Consider the following 17,983-nt stretch of genomic DNA (forward strand, 5'->3'; position numbering starts at 1 on the left):
AAACAGATGCAGTTTTAGGTCAGAGGATGGAGGCAGACAGGCTTGTATAACTCACCAGAGGCTCTGAAGGGGATCGTAGAGCATTGAGTGTGGATCTAGGTCTGCCTCAGCTTCAAAGCCAAGAATGCTGAGGAAAATTCTGGAATTTGCAGGTGCTGCAATAGTGGTCTCAGCCTGCTCACCAGCAAAAGTGAATGTTAACCTTACAATACCAGGCTTCTGGCCCAGCTATGGAGTCCAGAGCTAGTAAGCACTACACACTAAGAGACCAGACACCATCCCCAAATCAGAGTGGTGAACTGGGGTAGAGAGCCGCCTCCACACGAAGCTGGGGAGATTTGGGGTACAGCTCCTTGGTCTGGTATTTTCTATCACGGTATTCATTGGAGATCTGCTTTCCTGACAAATAGAGAGAGAGAGAGAGAGAGAGAGAGAGAGAGAGAGAGAGAGAGAGAGAGAGATATTGATTTTATTTTACTTCTAAAAGAAAAAAAGCTACATTATATATATTCTGTAATGTCTCATGTCTTGTTTCTCAGAGAATGCTGAGGCTTGTTAGAGAGACCATCCTCAGCCATACTCCAAGGTTTCTCCCAATTTCACTTTCACTCTTACACAAGAGGAAAAGACACGACTTTCTTTTTCTGGTTTCTATAAAGCAGATAGGTTTTACAGAGATTAATAAAGGGCTAATTATTTGGACTAGTTGATGCAGGGTGGGAAGGACAGTCTCCAGGAGGTCACTTTGTGAATGAGTGCTGGGGGCCCGAGCTAAGTGGAAGAATTTGGGCACAAAGTGACAGCTGTCGCCTGAGTCCCCTTGTGCAAAGTAAGCTAGCATCATCATAAGCACAGGAAGAATGGGGCGCAGAGAGAAGTTCACTGTCCAGTGGGCACAGAGCTTCCAGTGGGCTGGAGGGAAAGAGTTTTAGAGAAAACCAACACATTACCAATACCTTCAGTGCCACTGAACTGTACGCTTAAATCTTAAACTGTACGCCTTTTAAATTTCAAATACTGAACTATTAAATGTACATTTGAGGTTTTAAACTTTGTAATGTACATCTATCACAATTTTTAAAATTAAGAGAGCAATATGGGGTACAGTTGTTTAAACGAAAACTGAGGTCCTAAAAATAAAACAGGAAGGAAGGGACTTGCTGAGTTTGGTGGGGAGAGGAGGAGAGGGAGAAGAAGGCAGAAGCGAGGGAAGGAAAGAGGGAGGGGAGGGGGAGGGAGGGAGGGAGGGAGGGAGAGAGAGAGAGAGGGAGAGAGAGAGAGAGAGAGAGAGAGAGAGAGAGAGAGAGAGAGAGAGAGAGAGAGAGAGAGAGCCCCCCCCATACAAGCTGCTCAGGAGCACGCCCAAAACTAGAGAAAAACTGTTGGGCACAGGGGTGTGGCTCCCCCTAGTGGCCCAGAGGTGGAACTAAGATGCCTTGGGCGCTCACTGGGGAGAACACACTGCCTTTCTGAAGAGGTGGAAGCCAGACCAAGGCCCCAGAGGAGTGAAGGTGGTTGGGGTACAGGTGTCAGCAAACTAATACAAGGACAGAGAAGACAAGACAGAGTTGGAGAGGAGGGGTAGAGAGAGAGGCAACTTAGAAAAAGACTTAAACTCATGAGCAAGCTTGTGGAGCTGGGGGTGGGGGCGATGCTGGGCTGCACGGGAGCAGGCACACCACCAGAGGGAAAAGATCCTGAGAAAGTGTACATCTCAGTTAGGCCCCCCTCTCTTTAGAAAGCTAGGCGGTGCCGGGGATGTATTTCCACACACTGTATTGCAGCTCCTCTCATTCCTGTTCACCACAGACCTGGATGCGTGTCCTGTAAGAGAATCTCATGTAATTTCAAGAACATTGGGGCCAGTCAGATGGCTCAGTGGGTAAAGGTACTTCCTGCCAAGGCTATCAACCTGAGTTTGATCCCCTAAACACACATGCCGGAAGGAGTGAGCACTCTAAACAGCTGTCCTACGACCTACATATAAGTGTGCCATCACACACACACACACACACACACTATAACTAACAGTTTGTGTTTTAAAAGAATAATGCTACAGCTCTCACCCTGGACTACAAGTCTGGGAGGGAAAACAGTTTTAAGTTCAGCAACTGAAAAGCTAGCAGTGAGCTCACCCATCCTGATGCCCCTGGCCCCAGAAGCATGCTGTCCCTCCACTTCTCGTTAGCCTCCTAGGTAAAGAAGTCTGGCTTCGGGTGAGTCCCTAGGGCAGAGAGCTGTGGGTCCAGACATTTGCCTGATATGCTTTTCTGTCCCAAGATTGATCAGATACACGCTACAGCATCTGTCCTAGTGATGGAGACAGAAAGCAAAAACATTTGTGTACCTACCCTGTGGAAAAGTGCAGATGGCCACCCTTGGACTCTCCCATGCAGGCTGTCTGGAATAGCCTGTGTTGATTCTGTTTGTCCACTTTATTCTTTATTCTGTTCATATTTGTTGAATGGCCACAGGCTCCTATCATCCTGTAAAATTTGTGTGTGTGTGTGTGTGTAGCTCTAAACAAGATTGAGGGACGCCCTCAGTACTAACGTAGCTAGATTCTGATTCATCCTTCCTTTTGGGTTCCAATTTCTTTATCTTTCTCCAATTGCATAGAGTTGCTATGTGGAAAACCTCTACTAAGTGTGTGGTACCTATTGAATACTCCGAGGAACCTTAGAGAGAATGACTTTAACACCATCATCCTTGTATGTGAGATGAAATGCAGCAGGGGGCACAGACACCGTCTGCCCCAAGGCACTCAGTAAGAGCCTCTCTGTCTGTAGCTAGCCTTACTTTGCTCCCTCTAAGCCTTCTGCCCTGCTTTCTCCTCTGATGTCACCATCTTTAGTGTTTTCTGCATTTAGTTCTGAAGACTCTGTTTCAATTATCCACTTAACCCCGAGACAGATGGCCTCGAGAACACTTTGACCCTGCACACCATCAAAGCTCCAAGCCAAGCTTTGCCTCATAGTAAAGCTCTGCGAACCTCGGAGGAGCTTGCCAGGTCCTGAGTCACCAGCCGGGCCACTCCTTGCAAGTTTATTTGCTATTGTTTGTCAGGACCAGCCTTTCTGGAGGCTTCTTAGTCATCTGGATGTAGCCAGCCCCTCTGCCCAGGACACTTGGGGGGGGTCACACAGCTTGGAACAGGCACTTCGTCATTGCCAGCTTGTCCTCCTCTGTTAGCTCAGAGCCCTTTGAGGTCCAACCTCTGTGGCTGCATGTTAGGGTCCCGTGCTATGGTCCTATGGGGGCTAGAAAGGAGCATTTCTCCTGGTTAGTACTTGTGTTAGCCTGATTCTGAGATGGTTTTCACCAGCTGAGCACAAGGCTCCTGGAGGGATGAGGTCCAACCTCCAGGCTTTTCCTCCCACCTTCGTATCCAAGACTGCCCCGAGACTCAAGACTCCCAACACACACATATATAATGGTGACAGATGGATAAATGTGCCAGCCACCAAACAAACTGACCTTCAGTAGAGTCACGGAGTATTCAGGTGACAGACATTAACACGTCACCTGAACAGATAGACTCACCCCAGTCCTGCCTCCTCATGGGACCAAGTCACAACACATCTTCAATGAAATCAACTTACTCCTACATAATCGCCTCAGCCTCCCTGTGTCAACAAGTGCAGTTTTCATGGGCTGGACTGGAAATTGTTCCTTTCAGAGGCTGGAGAGGTGACTCGGTGGTCAAAGAGGACTCGCTGCTCCTGCAGAAGGGCTGAGTTCTGTTCCTGACACCCATGGCAGGTGGCTCACACGCATCTGAAACTCTAGCTCCAGGGGATCCTGTGCCCTCTCTGGCCTCCTCGGGCAGGAGGGCACCTATTATACTGTTCTCATCCATGCTGGGCTGCCCACCTGCCATTACCACACACGTCATCCTCGCATCTGTCCTTCCAGTGGTATGGTAGTTTATTTCTGAAAGTAGAAAATCTCAAGAAAGAAAGACTGAGGAAAAAATAAGTATTTTTTCCAAGGGTGTTTTTTGTTTTTGTTTTTGTTTTTGTGATTACAACAGAAGTTCATGGTACCATTCAGTAATAGTGGGGGAAGAGGGCAGGCGTGCCCCACATTGGCTGATGTGGCATGAGGGACTCCTAAGAGGCAGGCTTATTTCTGATTTTGTCCTACTAGCAGGGCAACTACCCCCAGCCAACTTCATGTGTAATATGCACAGATAGACTCAAGAGCTAACCCTAAGTCTGCATGCTTCAGGAAATTCCGGGAACTTTTGTTAATCTTACATTTGAGGTTTTTCCTGTGTGGGTTGTGTGAGTGAGTGAGTGTGTGTGTGTGTGTGTGTGTGTGTGTGTGTGTGTGTGTGTGTGTGCTGCCACTCCAACATGGAAGCCAGACAACAACTTTTGCCAGTTAGATTTCTTTCAACCATGTGAGTCTGGAGAGTCAAATTCAGGTCAGGTTTAGTGGCAAGCATCTTTGCCATCTTATGGGCAATAAATAAATAAATAAATAAATAAATAAATAAATAAATAAATATTACTGGGGAAGGCAACTTTGTTGGTCTTGATGGTATAGTCCTATCATTCCAGCTATTTGGGATGCTGAGCCAGGAATAGGGTGTTCCAAGTCAGACTAGGTGTCAGAGTGAGTTCAAAGACAGCCTGGACTACAGGTGAATTCAAGGCCAGCCTAGGCAAAATTGGTAGATCTCCCATCCCAAAATAAGAGACTGGGGGTGTTCCTCAGTGGTAGAACTTGCTTGGCTTGTGTGAAGCGCTGGGTTCCACCCATACTACAAAATCATGCTGCAAGCTTCAATAGCCTCTAAATGTGAGTTAGGGTGGCGTAAAAGCTGCATTATATTAGACTCAAAATAAAGATAGGGAAGGAAAGAATAGGAAAAAAAAAAAAAAACAAAAAACAAAAAACCAGAAGAGGAGCTGCTGGGTTTCTGAAGAGGTGACAGTCATTGGACTTGTTGCTGTCACCAGGAGTGGCTCTTTTTGGCTGCTGGATCCGGGCCAGCCCAGGCGATAAAACCCTCAGGGCCTGTTCCCCTGCTTTTGGGTTTCCTTCCTTCTATGCAGACCGCTAGGGTAATAGGAGCTGCTGCCACAAGCTAAGGCCATGGCCACGGCACCCGGGGAGCGACTGCAGGAGGAGGCGCGGTGCTCCGTGTGCCTGGACTTCCTGCAGGAGCCCATCAGCGTGGACTGCGGCCACAGTTTCTGTCTGCGGTGCATCTCGGAGTTCTGCGAGAAGTCGGACAGCGCTCAGGGCGTCTACGCCTGTCCCCAGTGCAGGGGTCCCTTCAGGCCCGCCAGCTTCAGACCCAACCGGCAGCTGGCCAGCCTGGTGGACAGCGTGCGGCAGCTGGGGCTGGGCACGGGACACGCGGGGTCGCGTCAGTGTGCGAGGCACGGTGAGGACCTGAGCCACTTCTGTGAAGAGGACCAGACGATGCTGTGCTGGGTCTGCGATACCAGCCCTGAGCACCGGAGCCACCGCACAGAGACGCTGCAGGAGGCTGCCAGCCGCTACCAGGTGAGCCTCAGCTCAGGTTCCCGTGTGGAAATAGGGAAAACACTGAGGCTGATGACCTTGGAATGTGAAGGGACATGTACCATACAGAGCCAAATGGTGCTATTGTATAAGTAGTAACTATTAACTCCCAAGCTCTTTCCTTCTCTGGTCTTCCCCTCTCCAACCCCCACCCCCTGCCCCCGTTCCCCGTTCCCGTTCCCCGTTCCCCGTTCTTACTGGCTCACATTCCCCGAAGCTGGGGTGGCTTTCGCCCCTGGGAACCCCGGGGTTGGGCATAGGCTAAATCCTGCCTCCTACTATAATGGGCCTCTGGTGTAGCACGTGGGAAACTCCCTTTGCTGAGCACAGACTCGGAGGGGTTTCCTACTGCTTCTTGCCTCTGTGTGTGTTATCTGGGCATTGGCAGAAGGCTGCTTTGCTCACTCATCTTCCTCTGAAGTTGCTGGACACATTTTAAGAACATTTACGTTTCCATCTTCCGGAACAACCAGCACAAGGGACACCAGCGTGGTTTTCCTTCCTTGACAAGCTTGACCACGGAGTTGCACAGAGCACTAACTTTCTTAAGATGTTTGCTGGGTTGATTTTCTCTAAAATTATAAATTAGGTGTTTTCCTCAACTCGTTGAAAAATCTCTCTTGATTTTACCACTTGCTTTCCTCAACTTGGTAAAAATTTGGGCACCAGTTATTTCCTAATCAGATTTAAAAATTATGATCCCACCTGCTTAAGTCCTGAAAATGTCACACAGACCTTGGCTAGCGATACATTTCTGATACTGTTTTCTACAAATATTCTGTAGGGCTTTTGTTTTCCTCGATTAAATGCCAAATAAACATCGTCTAGACCTCTGGGCCAATCAGCTGCAGCTGCCTAGGGCCCTGTGCAAACTGTGCTCAGCTCTTATCCTAACCACACAGACCCAGTGGAATCTGCCCTGTCACTGTTGTACCTAGCCCTGCTGTGCTGTTTGTCACCTCTTTGGTGTGGCCCCTGGTTTCTTTGGGCTGGTGGGGCTTTACTCCATCTGCTGAGCCAAATTTTTCAACAGCAAAGCAAATCCCAGCCAGTCTGGTCAAGCACTACCCTGAGTTCCAAGGCTATTTTATGTGCACGCGCTACACAGCCCTATAGTGCCCGCCTTTCAAGTATGAACCGTGCGTGTGCAGGGTTTATGGAGTAGCTTTTATGGCAGGGTTCATACATTTTTCTTTCCAAAGCATATTTGTGCATGTGTTCTCTGCCATCAAGTGTTCACACGTGCCTCCTGCAGGGTCCTGGTGCTGAAAGGAGACAGCTCCTGCTGCATCCTCTCCACTCCCTGGGTAGGGCACTGGCTGCCAGCCTGACAATCTGTGAGACTGATCCCCAAACCCACATGACGGAAGGACAACTGGCTCCTGCAAATCGTATCTATCCTCCATATTTGTCTCTCGCACTCTTGTAGGTACACACACGTACACACACACATACACAATAAATGTTTTAAAGCCCTTATACTAAGTGGTAAATAAGAAATTTCATCACCCTTCAGTCTATCAATAGCAGACAGCATTTCCTCTGCTGCAACATAGTTTTTATATATTCACTCTAAACATTTTTTTCAAAATTGGCATTATATTTTATAAAATACAACTATTTGTCATTATAATTGTATTTCTGACTACTAAATATACTACAACCCCTTATTTATACTCTATTGTTACTTTCTCTTTTTCCCCCTTCCCTTCTCCCTCTTGCTCCAGCCAGTTTCACTCCAGCCACCACTTGCCCCTCCCCACAGCCCTCCCCCCCCCCCCCATCGCTCGGGTTCCTGCTCACCCTGGCCCATAGGTATTTTATTTGTTTCTCATTCCAGATGGTTGTGAGTCATCATGTGGTTGCTGGGAATTGAACTCATGACCTCTGGAAGAGCAGTCAGTGCTCTTAACCACTGAGCCATCTCACCAGCTCATACTTTGTCCTTTTGATTAATTATTGGAAAGAGTGACCTAATGACAAATCTTTAGGCACATCTTGGTGTCAGGCACCAGATGAGGAAGGCGTCTGCTGACTTTCGTGAGTCCAACAGTCAGTTGGTTCCTGGCTGATCTTTGTACATCTAAGCAAACTCTAAGGCCTGAGAGAACACAATGGTCTTGTCTTCCCAAACAGAGGATGCTCCGAGCGTCTTTGGAACTTGTGAAGAAGGAAATGGAGGAGGCTCTGACCCAGGAGGCCAACGTGGGAAAAAAGACCATCATCTGGAAGGTGAGACAGAACTGTGGCTTCAGGGAGCTTGCAGGCCAGTGATGTGAGGTCAACTCTCTCCCACTTGTGTTCCAACTCATTATTTTCTCCAGAAACGCATCATAGTGCCTTCCTGGGCCAACCCACCCCTTTTAAAATCCTCTCCATATGACCTGACTTAAGTAAGTAGTCTTGCTATCCGAATCTTACGGTCAGACTCACTGGTGGAACCCCATCACCTCAGCCCACAATTCACAAGCAGGGCTGTAAGATGAATGAAGACTCAGTGCTACATAGCATGTATAACAATGCAGAGAGCAGCAACCATCCTGTCCACAGAAGGACAACCAGCTGTCTGCAGTCATCCACCCACACATTCCTCTTGAGCCCAGTTTATTTCTTCTGCATCTCATTTGCATATCGGCAACCGCGATGCTTCTAAACCTGACTTATCTCAAGATGAGTCTTAACTTGGAGCACGCTGCCGCCACCTACTGGACAGAGCCAGGAATGGTACCGAACACTGTGGCAGGAGGGTGTCCCACCCTTTGACCTTGAGACATAACACTGTCATCTACAAATGTGTTGGGTGGCACTCACAGCTGCCCTAGCACACTAGCAGCTGGCCCATGGGCTGTGGGCTGGACACACCCAAGACAGTGTTCAAGATTCTACCCACCCCTGAGACAGAGAACCACCTGATCAGACTCTCAGTGGTGTCAGACGGTGCAACTTAGAAACCATGGGTATATTATAGATGCAACGTGGTGTATGATATCCAAGATATATTCCAAGATATATTCTTATTTTCCTCCTTCTACAAATAACCTTTTCTATATTTCTCTGACTCTTCCCTTCTTGTTTTGTTGAAAGTCCTTTATATACTGATCGTTCCCCCACCCCATAGGAACTGGGTTTGTTCTTTGTTTTTGTTTTTTTTTTTTTCCTCTACATTTTTCTTCTAGGATAAGTCTTACTCCATTCCAACCTCAGTGTTCAATATGAGTGAAGTTAAACATTGGTTCTCAAATTAGTGATCTCCAGGCTTATACTCCAAGTCATGTGCTCCCGGTCTTGGCCTACCCATGGACCCAGGCAATCAGGCAAAGATCGGGAGCAAGACCTGGGTCCTCACATCTCGATCCTCTAATGGCTAGCTAGCATCAATGTGACACCAAGATTCATGTTTGAAGACAAGTGCTCCTACACAGTTTACAGTCAGTAGCATGACCACAGGAAACACAGGCAACAACAGAGGTTTGACAAATACCATTGTTATCTTCCTGTCTCAGCACTTGTAACTTTCACAAGCAGAAGGAAGAATTGAAGACGGACTCTTCCTCACCATCAGCCCTCAGGCCCTGGACCCACTGTAACCCTACAACTACACCCCTAGTCTGGCTGCTCAACATATTCATGTAGCCTCCCACAGAGTGGACTGACTGTTACATATATGTAAAAGGAGCCTCACCTTTTGGAAATAAGAACATGAAATTCTAGAAGGTGGCCATGGCCGTATGAATGGAGTGATTTAAAAGATGGTGACAGGAGGAGGGATGGAAAATCAGAGGAAGGTGTTGTCTTAAAGGACCGTAACTACAGCTGGTTCTAAGGGGAAAATGGTATCCTGTCCTTCAGTGAAACCAAGAAATTATAAACATTAGAACAAGGGCGTAGATGCTCTGGGGACAATTTGCCTCTTACACTCAGTTTACAACTGGTTTTCTAATTACTCAAGCCCGTAGCAAAATCTATTCCTTGGATCACTTCAGGAGTTGTAGATGTGAGATCTTTAGGTGAAGACCAGGACAACAATGTGAAGCTAAGGGCAAGCCAGTGCCCGGGAGACACTTAGCTCTTCCTGCGGAAAACACTAAGTATCATTACCATGCGGTAAAGAACGGTCAGGGCTGGGAAGGCAGCTCAGTGTTACCCACTGTGCTCATCCTGCAACCATGAGGACTTGAATTCAGATCTCCAGCGTTCACATCAGAAGCTTGGTGTGGCAGTGCATGTCTGAAACCTCAGTGCTGGGGTTGGAGGTGCAAAGACAGGCAGATTCCTGGGGCTTGCTGGCTAGCTTAAACAGTGAGTACCAGGTTTGAGGAGAAACCCTGTCATTAGGTAAAGAGTAATAGATGAAGACACCTAAAGTAAATCTCTGGCTGTCTTCTACATATGCACTCACAGGTGAACACACACACACACACACACACACACACACACACACACACACATACACACACACACTACACTACACTACACTACACTACACTACACTACACTACACTACACTACACAGGAACATTAAAAAAAAAATCTGTTCTCAATTTCAAGCTTTCCCATTACAAATCCTGGTTTCTTTAATCTCTCTGTGGTTGTTTCTAATAGACAGTCACTAGTCCTCGTAGAATAAATAGTAACTAGAATTGTGCAGTGACCTTATGCCGGACACTGTCCACAGACAGACAGATGGTCACTGACCTCCCCTTGCTACACTTCTCTCCTATTTTGATTTTGAGACTAGCTCTTGTATCTAGAAGTGCTTCAAATCTATGTCAAATTGGGTCCAGCATCCTATTTCAAACTACTGACTCCCTTCATACAAATGGTCTCTTGCTTCTGCGTGCTGTTAGAATACAGCCACCAGTTAGTTCATGGGTGGAATAGCAGAGAGGACTCTGGGCATGTCTACCCAGCTCCACTGCTCCACACATGTGAGCAGGAGGCCACAGCTGCACCTCACACCATCTCCAAGACCCTGCCCGCTGTGTCCCCACAGGAGAAAGTGGAGATGCAGAGACAACGTTTCAGGCTGGAGTTTGAGAAACACAGAGGGTTTCTGGCCCAGGAGGAGCAGCTGCAGCTGAGGCGGCTGGAAGAGGAGGAGAGAGCAACCCTGCAGAGACTGCGTGACAGTAGGAACAGGCTGGCCCAACAGAACAAGGCCCTGAAGGAACTGGCTGAGGAGCTGGAGGAGAGGAGCCAGCGGCCAGCCCCAGGGCTGCTGGAGGTGAGGCAAGCTGGCGGGTAAGGGGGAGGGAGATGTGAAGCTAAGGGACAAGGGAAGGATCTTGTCACTCAGATGCCAACACCTAGGCACATCCACTCTTAGTAAGAGTGTAGAAACAGGTGCAGAAGGCATGCAATCAGAGGGGACCCTAGAGAGCCACATAGCTCACACTAACACAAAAACTTAAATGACACAGATTAAACAAATGAATGTTTACAAGACATTTTCTGTTGACTATCTTTAGATTACAGGTGAACCGTACACATATGCATATCTTTTAAAAGAGAAAACGCTGCCTGATATTAATGCTGGCTTCTTTTATTGGTGTAGACCGAATGATCAGCTTTGGTGTGATGGTTCAAAGACACTTAGTGTTCTCTTACAAAGGCATTAAGGGTAACATGTGTGTGTGTGTGTGTGTGTGTGTGTGTGTGTGTGTGTGTGTGTGTGTGTATTTACCTCAAATCCTTCAAATATCCGATGTCCCTTTCCAGATCTATCCTCATAGGCAGAAACTTTAACTCTATCAAAACAGCCAATTGGCAGAATTATCAATTCAGGAAGTGGATGCAGTGATGGATTTAGGGGGAATGGACAAAAACTCCTTGCAGTTTGATTCTGTTTTGACTGTGACTGATTGATTGTGTAAAGTCTTATTTATTTACTGTAAATAGCATTTACACTAAAGTTCATTGTCCCCTGAAGTTTAATCTTAGATGTTAGCAACTTTCAGATATTTCTAATGACGTCATAACTGTGTGTCCGGCTTGAGATCAGACTCATCCCGGCATGTCTTTCCTTTCTAGGGAGCGAGAGGAGTCTTGACACGGTAAGTTTCATTTCTAAATCAGTGTGGAGTGGCTGCTACAGGGGAGGGAGGTCCCTGGAGACCGTACTAAAACCTGTGGGCTCTACCTATTTCCAGATGTGAGGCTATCACAAGGCTGGAACCAGAGGCTGTCCCTATGGACCTGAAGACTGTGTGCCGCATCCCTGGGATGAGGGAGATGCTGAGGAAGTTCCAAGGTAGGCAGCCAGGCACATTGTGGGGTCCACTTTACAAAAAGAATGGGAGTCAAGAATAGGTCATAGGAAATTAGAACTGGAGAAAGAAAAACTCTCAATTCCTCTCCATGTTGCCCATAAGTCTCACAATGTGTTTAAAAGATAAACTAAGACCAGGGTGTGCACATGCGCAGACTCAGCCGTAAGATTAGACTCTTCTTTTCTGGCTTGGCGGCTTCGGTCCTATTCCTACCCGCAGCAGGGCTGCCTTTGTAGACAGAGCCTGGATGCCTGGACCAGGCTTTGAGTGCAGCTGACTGTCAGGCAGTGGTTACAGACAGAGCCCCAGATCCTAGAGGCAGAAGTCAGCAGAGGCTTACCTGAGAGCATGCTGTCACAGTAGACTGTGGGACCCAGAGCTTGACCTCTGCCTTGGTGTATCATCCAGGAAAAGGGCAAATAGAACAAAATCCTATCTTTTCCTCTTCCTCTGTTCTCTCAATGACTCCGGTGCCTTTGGTAACCAAAATGTGTTAAAGTCTTTCCCACAACAGCTGAGCGATGCCCCAGTGGGTTCTCCAGCTGGGAATCTAACTCAGCTCACTTTCTAACAAGATCAGCCCAGAGATGGAATCAGGCTGACAGACCACCCTACAGGACTGACACTCTTACCCATACCAGGAACAAGCAGGCTGTGGGTTGTGTTGCTGCAGCGGGCAAGCAACACATTATTTTAAAAAATTAAAATTAAAAAAAATTTTTGGTAAGCATGCAAAATAATGAATTTCTTTAAATTTTTTTCTTTATTTTTATTTTATGCATGAGTGTGTTTGCCTTCTAGGGTCAGAAGAGGGCATCGACTCTTCTGAAACTGGAGTTACAGATGGTTATTAGCCTCTATGTGGGTGTTGGGAGCCAAACCCACGTTCCCATGGCCAGAAATGGGTTCTTTATGACATTTTTATGAACATGTGACATCGTACTTTGCTCATCCTTAGCCCCATCACTTGCTGTGGCCCCCTTACCTCCTGTTGGTCTTTGTCCCTCACTCAAATACCCCCTTTTGCTTTCATACCTTTATATACATGAAGGATAGATATTTCCCACCACCAGCCTCAGAGCTCCAGGTCTTCAGCTCATAGTCTTATTGATATTGAGTTGATTTGTGTGTCAGGTGAAAGGTAAAGATGTAGCTGCATTCTCCTGCAAGTGGATATCCAGTTTCCCCAGCACCACTTGCACTATGTTCCCCAGTGCAACACTCTGGTCTTTTTGCTGAGACTCGTTTGGATGTAGCTGTGTGAGTTTACGGCTGGGCCCTCTCTTGTATTCCACTGTTCCACGTGTCTGATTTTGTATTAACACCACACCAACTGTGTCACTATGGCTCTGTGGTATAATTAGAGATGCCTTCAGCCTTGCTCTTTCTCTTCAGGATTGCTTTAAGTTCTCTGTCCTGTATGCTTTCATGTGAATTTTAGGGTTGTTTTTCCTATTTCTAAGGTTTCCACTGCAATTTTGATTGGGATCACTTTAATCTGTAGGCTGTTTTAAGTAACCTTATCATTTTCATAATGATTCTGCCAGTCTGTGGCCATGGAGGGCAACTTCAGTTTTTCCCTCTGTGCTTCAAAGTTTTCTTTGTAGAAGCCCATTCCTTGGATAGGTTCATTTCCAGAATTTTAGGGAGGACTTTTACTGTTATTTTTTTACTTATTTTGACTTTTTAGGAGCTATCATAAATAGCATTTTTCTTCCTCATCCAGACCAATTTGTAGACAGCAAAGATACTGGTGTTTATATGTGAGTTGTGTATCTCACTGCTTTGCTGAAAGCATTGATAAGATCTAAAGTTTCCCAGTGAACTCGTTTAAAATATATGATTATACCATATGTAAGTAGGAATAATTTTTTTCCCTCAAATTTGTTTTCTAGCTTTTTTAACTTGCTCTGGCTAAGACTTTAAGTACAACACAATGAATATACACTGTATATAATCTTGTCTCATCCTTAACTTAAAAAAAATGCTATGCTTATCTTATAACCTTTATTATATTGAGGTATATCTCTTCTGTTCCTAGTTCCTTCATGGCCTTTTTAAAAAAGAAGGTAATTTTTAGCATCCCTAAAGGTCTTTCCTGTATCCATTGAGATGGTCATGTGGTTTCTGTCCTTAGGTTTGTTTATGTGCTGGTGTCTTGATTAGGGTCACTGTTGCTGTGATGAAGCATCATGACCAAAAGTAAGCGGGGGGTGGGGCAGTTATTCAGCTTGTGCTTCTATATCACAGTCACCAAACAAGGACATCAGGACAGGAACTGGAGCAGGGCAGGAACGTGGAGGCAGGAGCTGATCCTGGAGGCAGGAGCTGATGCAGAGACCGTGGAGGAATGCTGCTTGCTGGCTTGCTCTTCATGACTTGCTCAGCCTGCTTTCTTATAGAACCCAGGACCACCAGCCCAGGGGTAGAGGACCCCATCCACAGTGGACTGGGCTCTCCCCCATCAATCACTAATTAAGAAAATGCCTGGGCTGGAAAGATGGCTCCATCACTAAAGACTAGGCTCACAGCCAGAAATATAAGAAAATGCCTTACAGCCAGATCTTATGGAGGCATTTCTTAATTGAAATTCACTCTTCCCAGACAATTCCAGTTGGGTCCAGTTGACCTAAGACTAGCCAGCACAGCTGGGTTGCATATGTTGATTTGTGTTGATTGAACCACCTTTTCATAGCTAGAATGAAACCAAATTAATGATGGAATATTCTTAATGTGTTCTTGAATTTGGTTTGGAAGTGTTTTACTAAAATCTTCTGCATTCGTTTTCATCATGGAAGTTTGTATTTTTCTGTTGCGCCTTGCTCTCAGTTTGGCATCAGGGTGATCTTGGCTCCACAGAATGAGTTTGGTAGCATCCTGTCCCTTTGGTTTTATAGAACTGTTTGAGGAGTATTGGTGTTAACTCATCTTTAAGTAGCTGGTAAGAAACAGCACAGTTGACTGGCCCTGGCCTCTACTTCTGATTGACCAGCTGTCAATAGAGTTTCTTAGGACCCCTCTCCTCAGGGTCAATTAATACAATTAATTTGCTAGGCCAGCTTACAGGACACAGGAAAACACTATCTGTCTATTTATTGTGACGGTGTGACAGAGGATGCAGAGGGATAGGCAGACAGAAGAGGTGAGTAGGAAGCAAAGAGAGGAGGTTCAGCTTCTGCCCCACCCCCACTCCTATACACCCCCAACCCTGTCTACTCCTGCCCAGAACCTCTGTGGGATTAACTGTCTGGAGGCCACACACGTTCTGATGTTTTCCTTTTTATTTATAGTTTTTGTTCACACACAAAGCAACGGGTTTAACTGTGGCATTTGGAGGCCATGGAAGTCCCATTGTGTACAGCAGAGTTCTGAGAGCCCAAAATCAAGGCGTTTGCCAGGCTCAGCTTTTGTGGATGAGAGAAATGAGAAACCAAGAGGGTTCTTAGTGGTGCTTAAGATCTCAAAGGCTGTAGTGGTGGCACACGCCGGTAAGATTTGCTGAAGGAGGCAGAGGCAGGAGGATCATGAGTTCGAGGCCAGCCTGGGCTACACATTTAGCCGGGTGTGGTGGCACACGCCTTTAATCCCGGCACCCGGGAGGCAGAGGCAGGCGGATTTCTGAGTTCGAGGCCAGCCTGGTCTACAAAGTGAGTTCCAGGACAGCCAGGGCTACACAGAGAAACCCTGTCTCAAAAAACAAAAGCAAAAACAAAAAAGAAAAAAAACAAAAAAGAAAAAAAAAGTTTTCAAAGGCTGGAACAGAAGCTCAGGGATACACCACAAACCGTAGGGCACACCCTCTGCACAGCAGTAGAAGGAAGGAAGGGAGGAAAGAAAGAAGGGAGGGAGGAGAGGTAAGGCTTTACTATGCATTTTTGGTTATTATCGTGCTCTGCAAAATTCTTTCCACAGTCGACGTGAAGCTGGATCCGGCCACTGCTCACCCAAGCTTGCTCTTAACTGCGGACCTGCGCAGTGTACAGGATGCGGAGGTCTGGAGGGATGTTCCCAGCAACCCTGAGCGCTTTGACACCTGGCCTTGCATCCTGGGCCTGCAGGGCTTCTCTTCTGGGAGGCATTACTGGGAAGTCATCGTCGGGGAAAGAGCAGAGTGGGGGCTAGGGGTCTGCCGAGACTCAGTGCTGAGAAAAGGGGAGACCACACCGTCCCCAGAGAACGGCGTCTGGGCCATGTGGCTGCTGAGGGGGAACGAGTACATGGTCCTGTCCTCTCCCTCGGTGCCTGTGCTCCAAGATGAGCGACCTCGCCGCATCGGGATCTTTTTGGACTACGAAGCTGGTGAAATCTCCTTCTACAATGTCACAAATGGGTCTTACATCTACACATTCAACCATCTCTTCTCCGGCGTTCTCAGGCCCTACTTCTTCGTCTGCGACACGACTCCTCTTATCTTGCCTCCCATGACAGAAGCAGCGCCTGGAAACTGGACGCCCAGGGGTATCTTTGATCTTGCTGCTGCTGCCAGAAATGAGGAATACTAAACCCATCCAGAAGTGCTGTGCTTCAGGGAAGTCCTGGATGGATCGGGAGGCGTGGCTGTGCCCTGCTTCCCTAAACCACACCAACGCCTATTCTGCAGGCCTGCACAGGAGGGATTCTCCCAGTGGGACTGATGAGTGGGTCCCGGGTGGTTCACATTCTGAGGAACTCAGTGGAGTAGATGACTCAGGAAAGGCAGCAGGCTCATCAAACACTACTGCCCGAGGCTTCATTTTTTCCTTGGTGCATCTTCACAGTGAAAAGCTAGAATTAAATGTTATTCTTGCACCCTCAACCCTCCATACAGAGAGATTTAGGATTATTAATTCTACTTGTTTCTGACAAGTAGCCAAGGTTATCCCAATAACCCCCAATAACTCAGTCTCCTGGGTGCAGGTGTGTGCCACAAAGCTTAGCTTAGAAATAAGGATGCTTCAAAATAACCTTTTTCTAGTAAATTCCATTTCATTCTCTCTCCCTCCCTCTCCCTCTCTCTCCCTCCCTCTCCCTCTCTCTCCCTCCCTCTCCCTCCCTCTCCTTCTCCCCTCCTTCCCCCTCTCTCCCTCTCCCTCTCTCCCTCTCCCCCCTCTCTCTCTTCCTTCCTCCCTCTCCCTTCCCCCTCCTTATTGCTTTGTGTTGTCTCTTCCTACTTAGTCTCATAGTCCTTCTAGTTTAATATAACCAGAATCATTCTGAATGTATATTTGCATTTCCTAGCACTATGTTCAGTGACATCCTATCCTCTTTTCTGTTGTTGCATTTTAAAAGATTTTATTCTTTTTATGTGTATAATTGTGTGTGTGTATGTGTGTGTGTATGTGTGTGTGTGTGTGTGTGCACGTGCGCACGTGTGTGTATATGCTACGTCAATGCAAGTGCCAGCAGAGGCCAGAAGAGAGCATCAGCTCCCCTGGATCTGGAATTACAGGTGTCTGTGAACTGCCCAACATGAGTGCTGGGAACGAAATAGAAAGCAGTTTTAATCACTGAGCCATCTCTGCAGCCCCAATCCCCTTTATTCTGGACCAGTTCTCAATGATTTTTTGAAATCTGTTACTCTAAATCCAATATCACTGGTTCTTAGATCTCCTCTGTCTTTGGAGTCGTTGCTTATTTTAAACAAGATTTATGTGTATAAGGGTGCATGTTTGTGCACCATGTGTGTGTGCAGTGTCCGAGGAGGTCAGATGAGGGTATCAGCTCCCCTTGAACTGGAGTTATGAACAGTGAGTGGCAAGCCACCATGTGGGTGCTGGGAATCACACCCTGGTCCTCTTAGGAGCAGTTAGTGTTCCTCACGACTGAGCAATCTCTCCAGCCCTGGGTTAATTTTTTAAAGGAAGCCTGTCCTCTGACATTAGTGGTGGTGCATGCCAGTCATCCTAGCATGAGGGAGACAGAGGCAGGACTTTGAGGCTGGTGTGGGCTCCATAGCAAAATCCTACCTCAAAAAGAAAAACAAAACAAAATAAAACAAAAACAAAAGACAAAAACAAACAAGCAAAGAAAGAAACAATGTAAGAAGTCAGAAACTGTAGCTTAGTTGTAAAAGCATTTGGTTATCTTATTCAATATCCTGAATTTAATCTTCAACACTTAAAATTTTGTATTATTTTAAACATTTTTTTCAGGATTTAGTGGCTAAGTAACTGGCTTGAGAGCAGACTTTCCACTTA

At 46.7% G+C, this 17,983-nt stretch overlaps 1 protein-coding gene across 1 annotated transcript; it reads left to right on the top strand.

The window, feature by feature from the left end:
- Positions 1 to 5,100: 5,100 nt before the first annotated feature.
- Positions 5,101 to 17,040, top strand: Trim58 (tripartite motif-containing 58). Its single transcript, NM_001039047.1, has 6 exons — positions 5,101 to 5,520; positions 7,675 to 7,770; positions 10,532 to 10,762; positions 11,569 to 11,591; positions 11,688 to 11,788; positions 15,720 to 17,040. The coding sequence occupies exons 1-6, from the start codon at positions 5,104 to 5,106 to the stop codon at positions 16,307 to 16,309; spliced, it is 1,458 nt and encodes a 485-aa protein (NP_001034136.1). The 5' UTR covers positions 5,101 to 5,103; the 3' UTR covers positions 16,310 to 17,040.
- The last annotated feature ends 943 nt before the right edge of the window (positions 17,041 to 17,983 follow it).

Source organism: Mus musculus, chromosome 11, assembly GCF_000001635.26.
Source record: "Mus musculus strain C57BL/6J chromosome 11, GRCm38.p6 C57BL/6J".
NCBI lineage: Eukaryota > Metazoa > Chordata > Mammalia > Rodentia > Muridae > Mus > Mus musculus.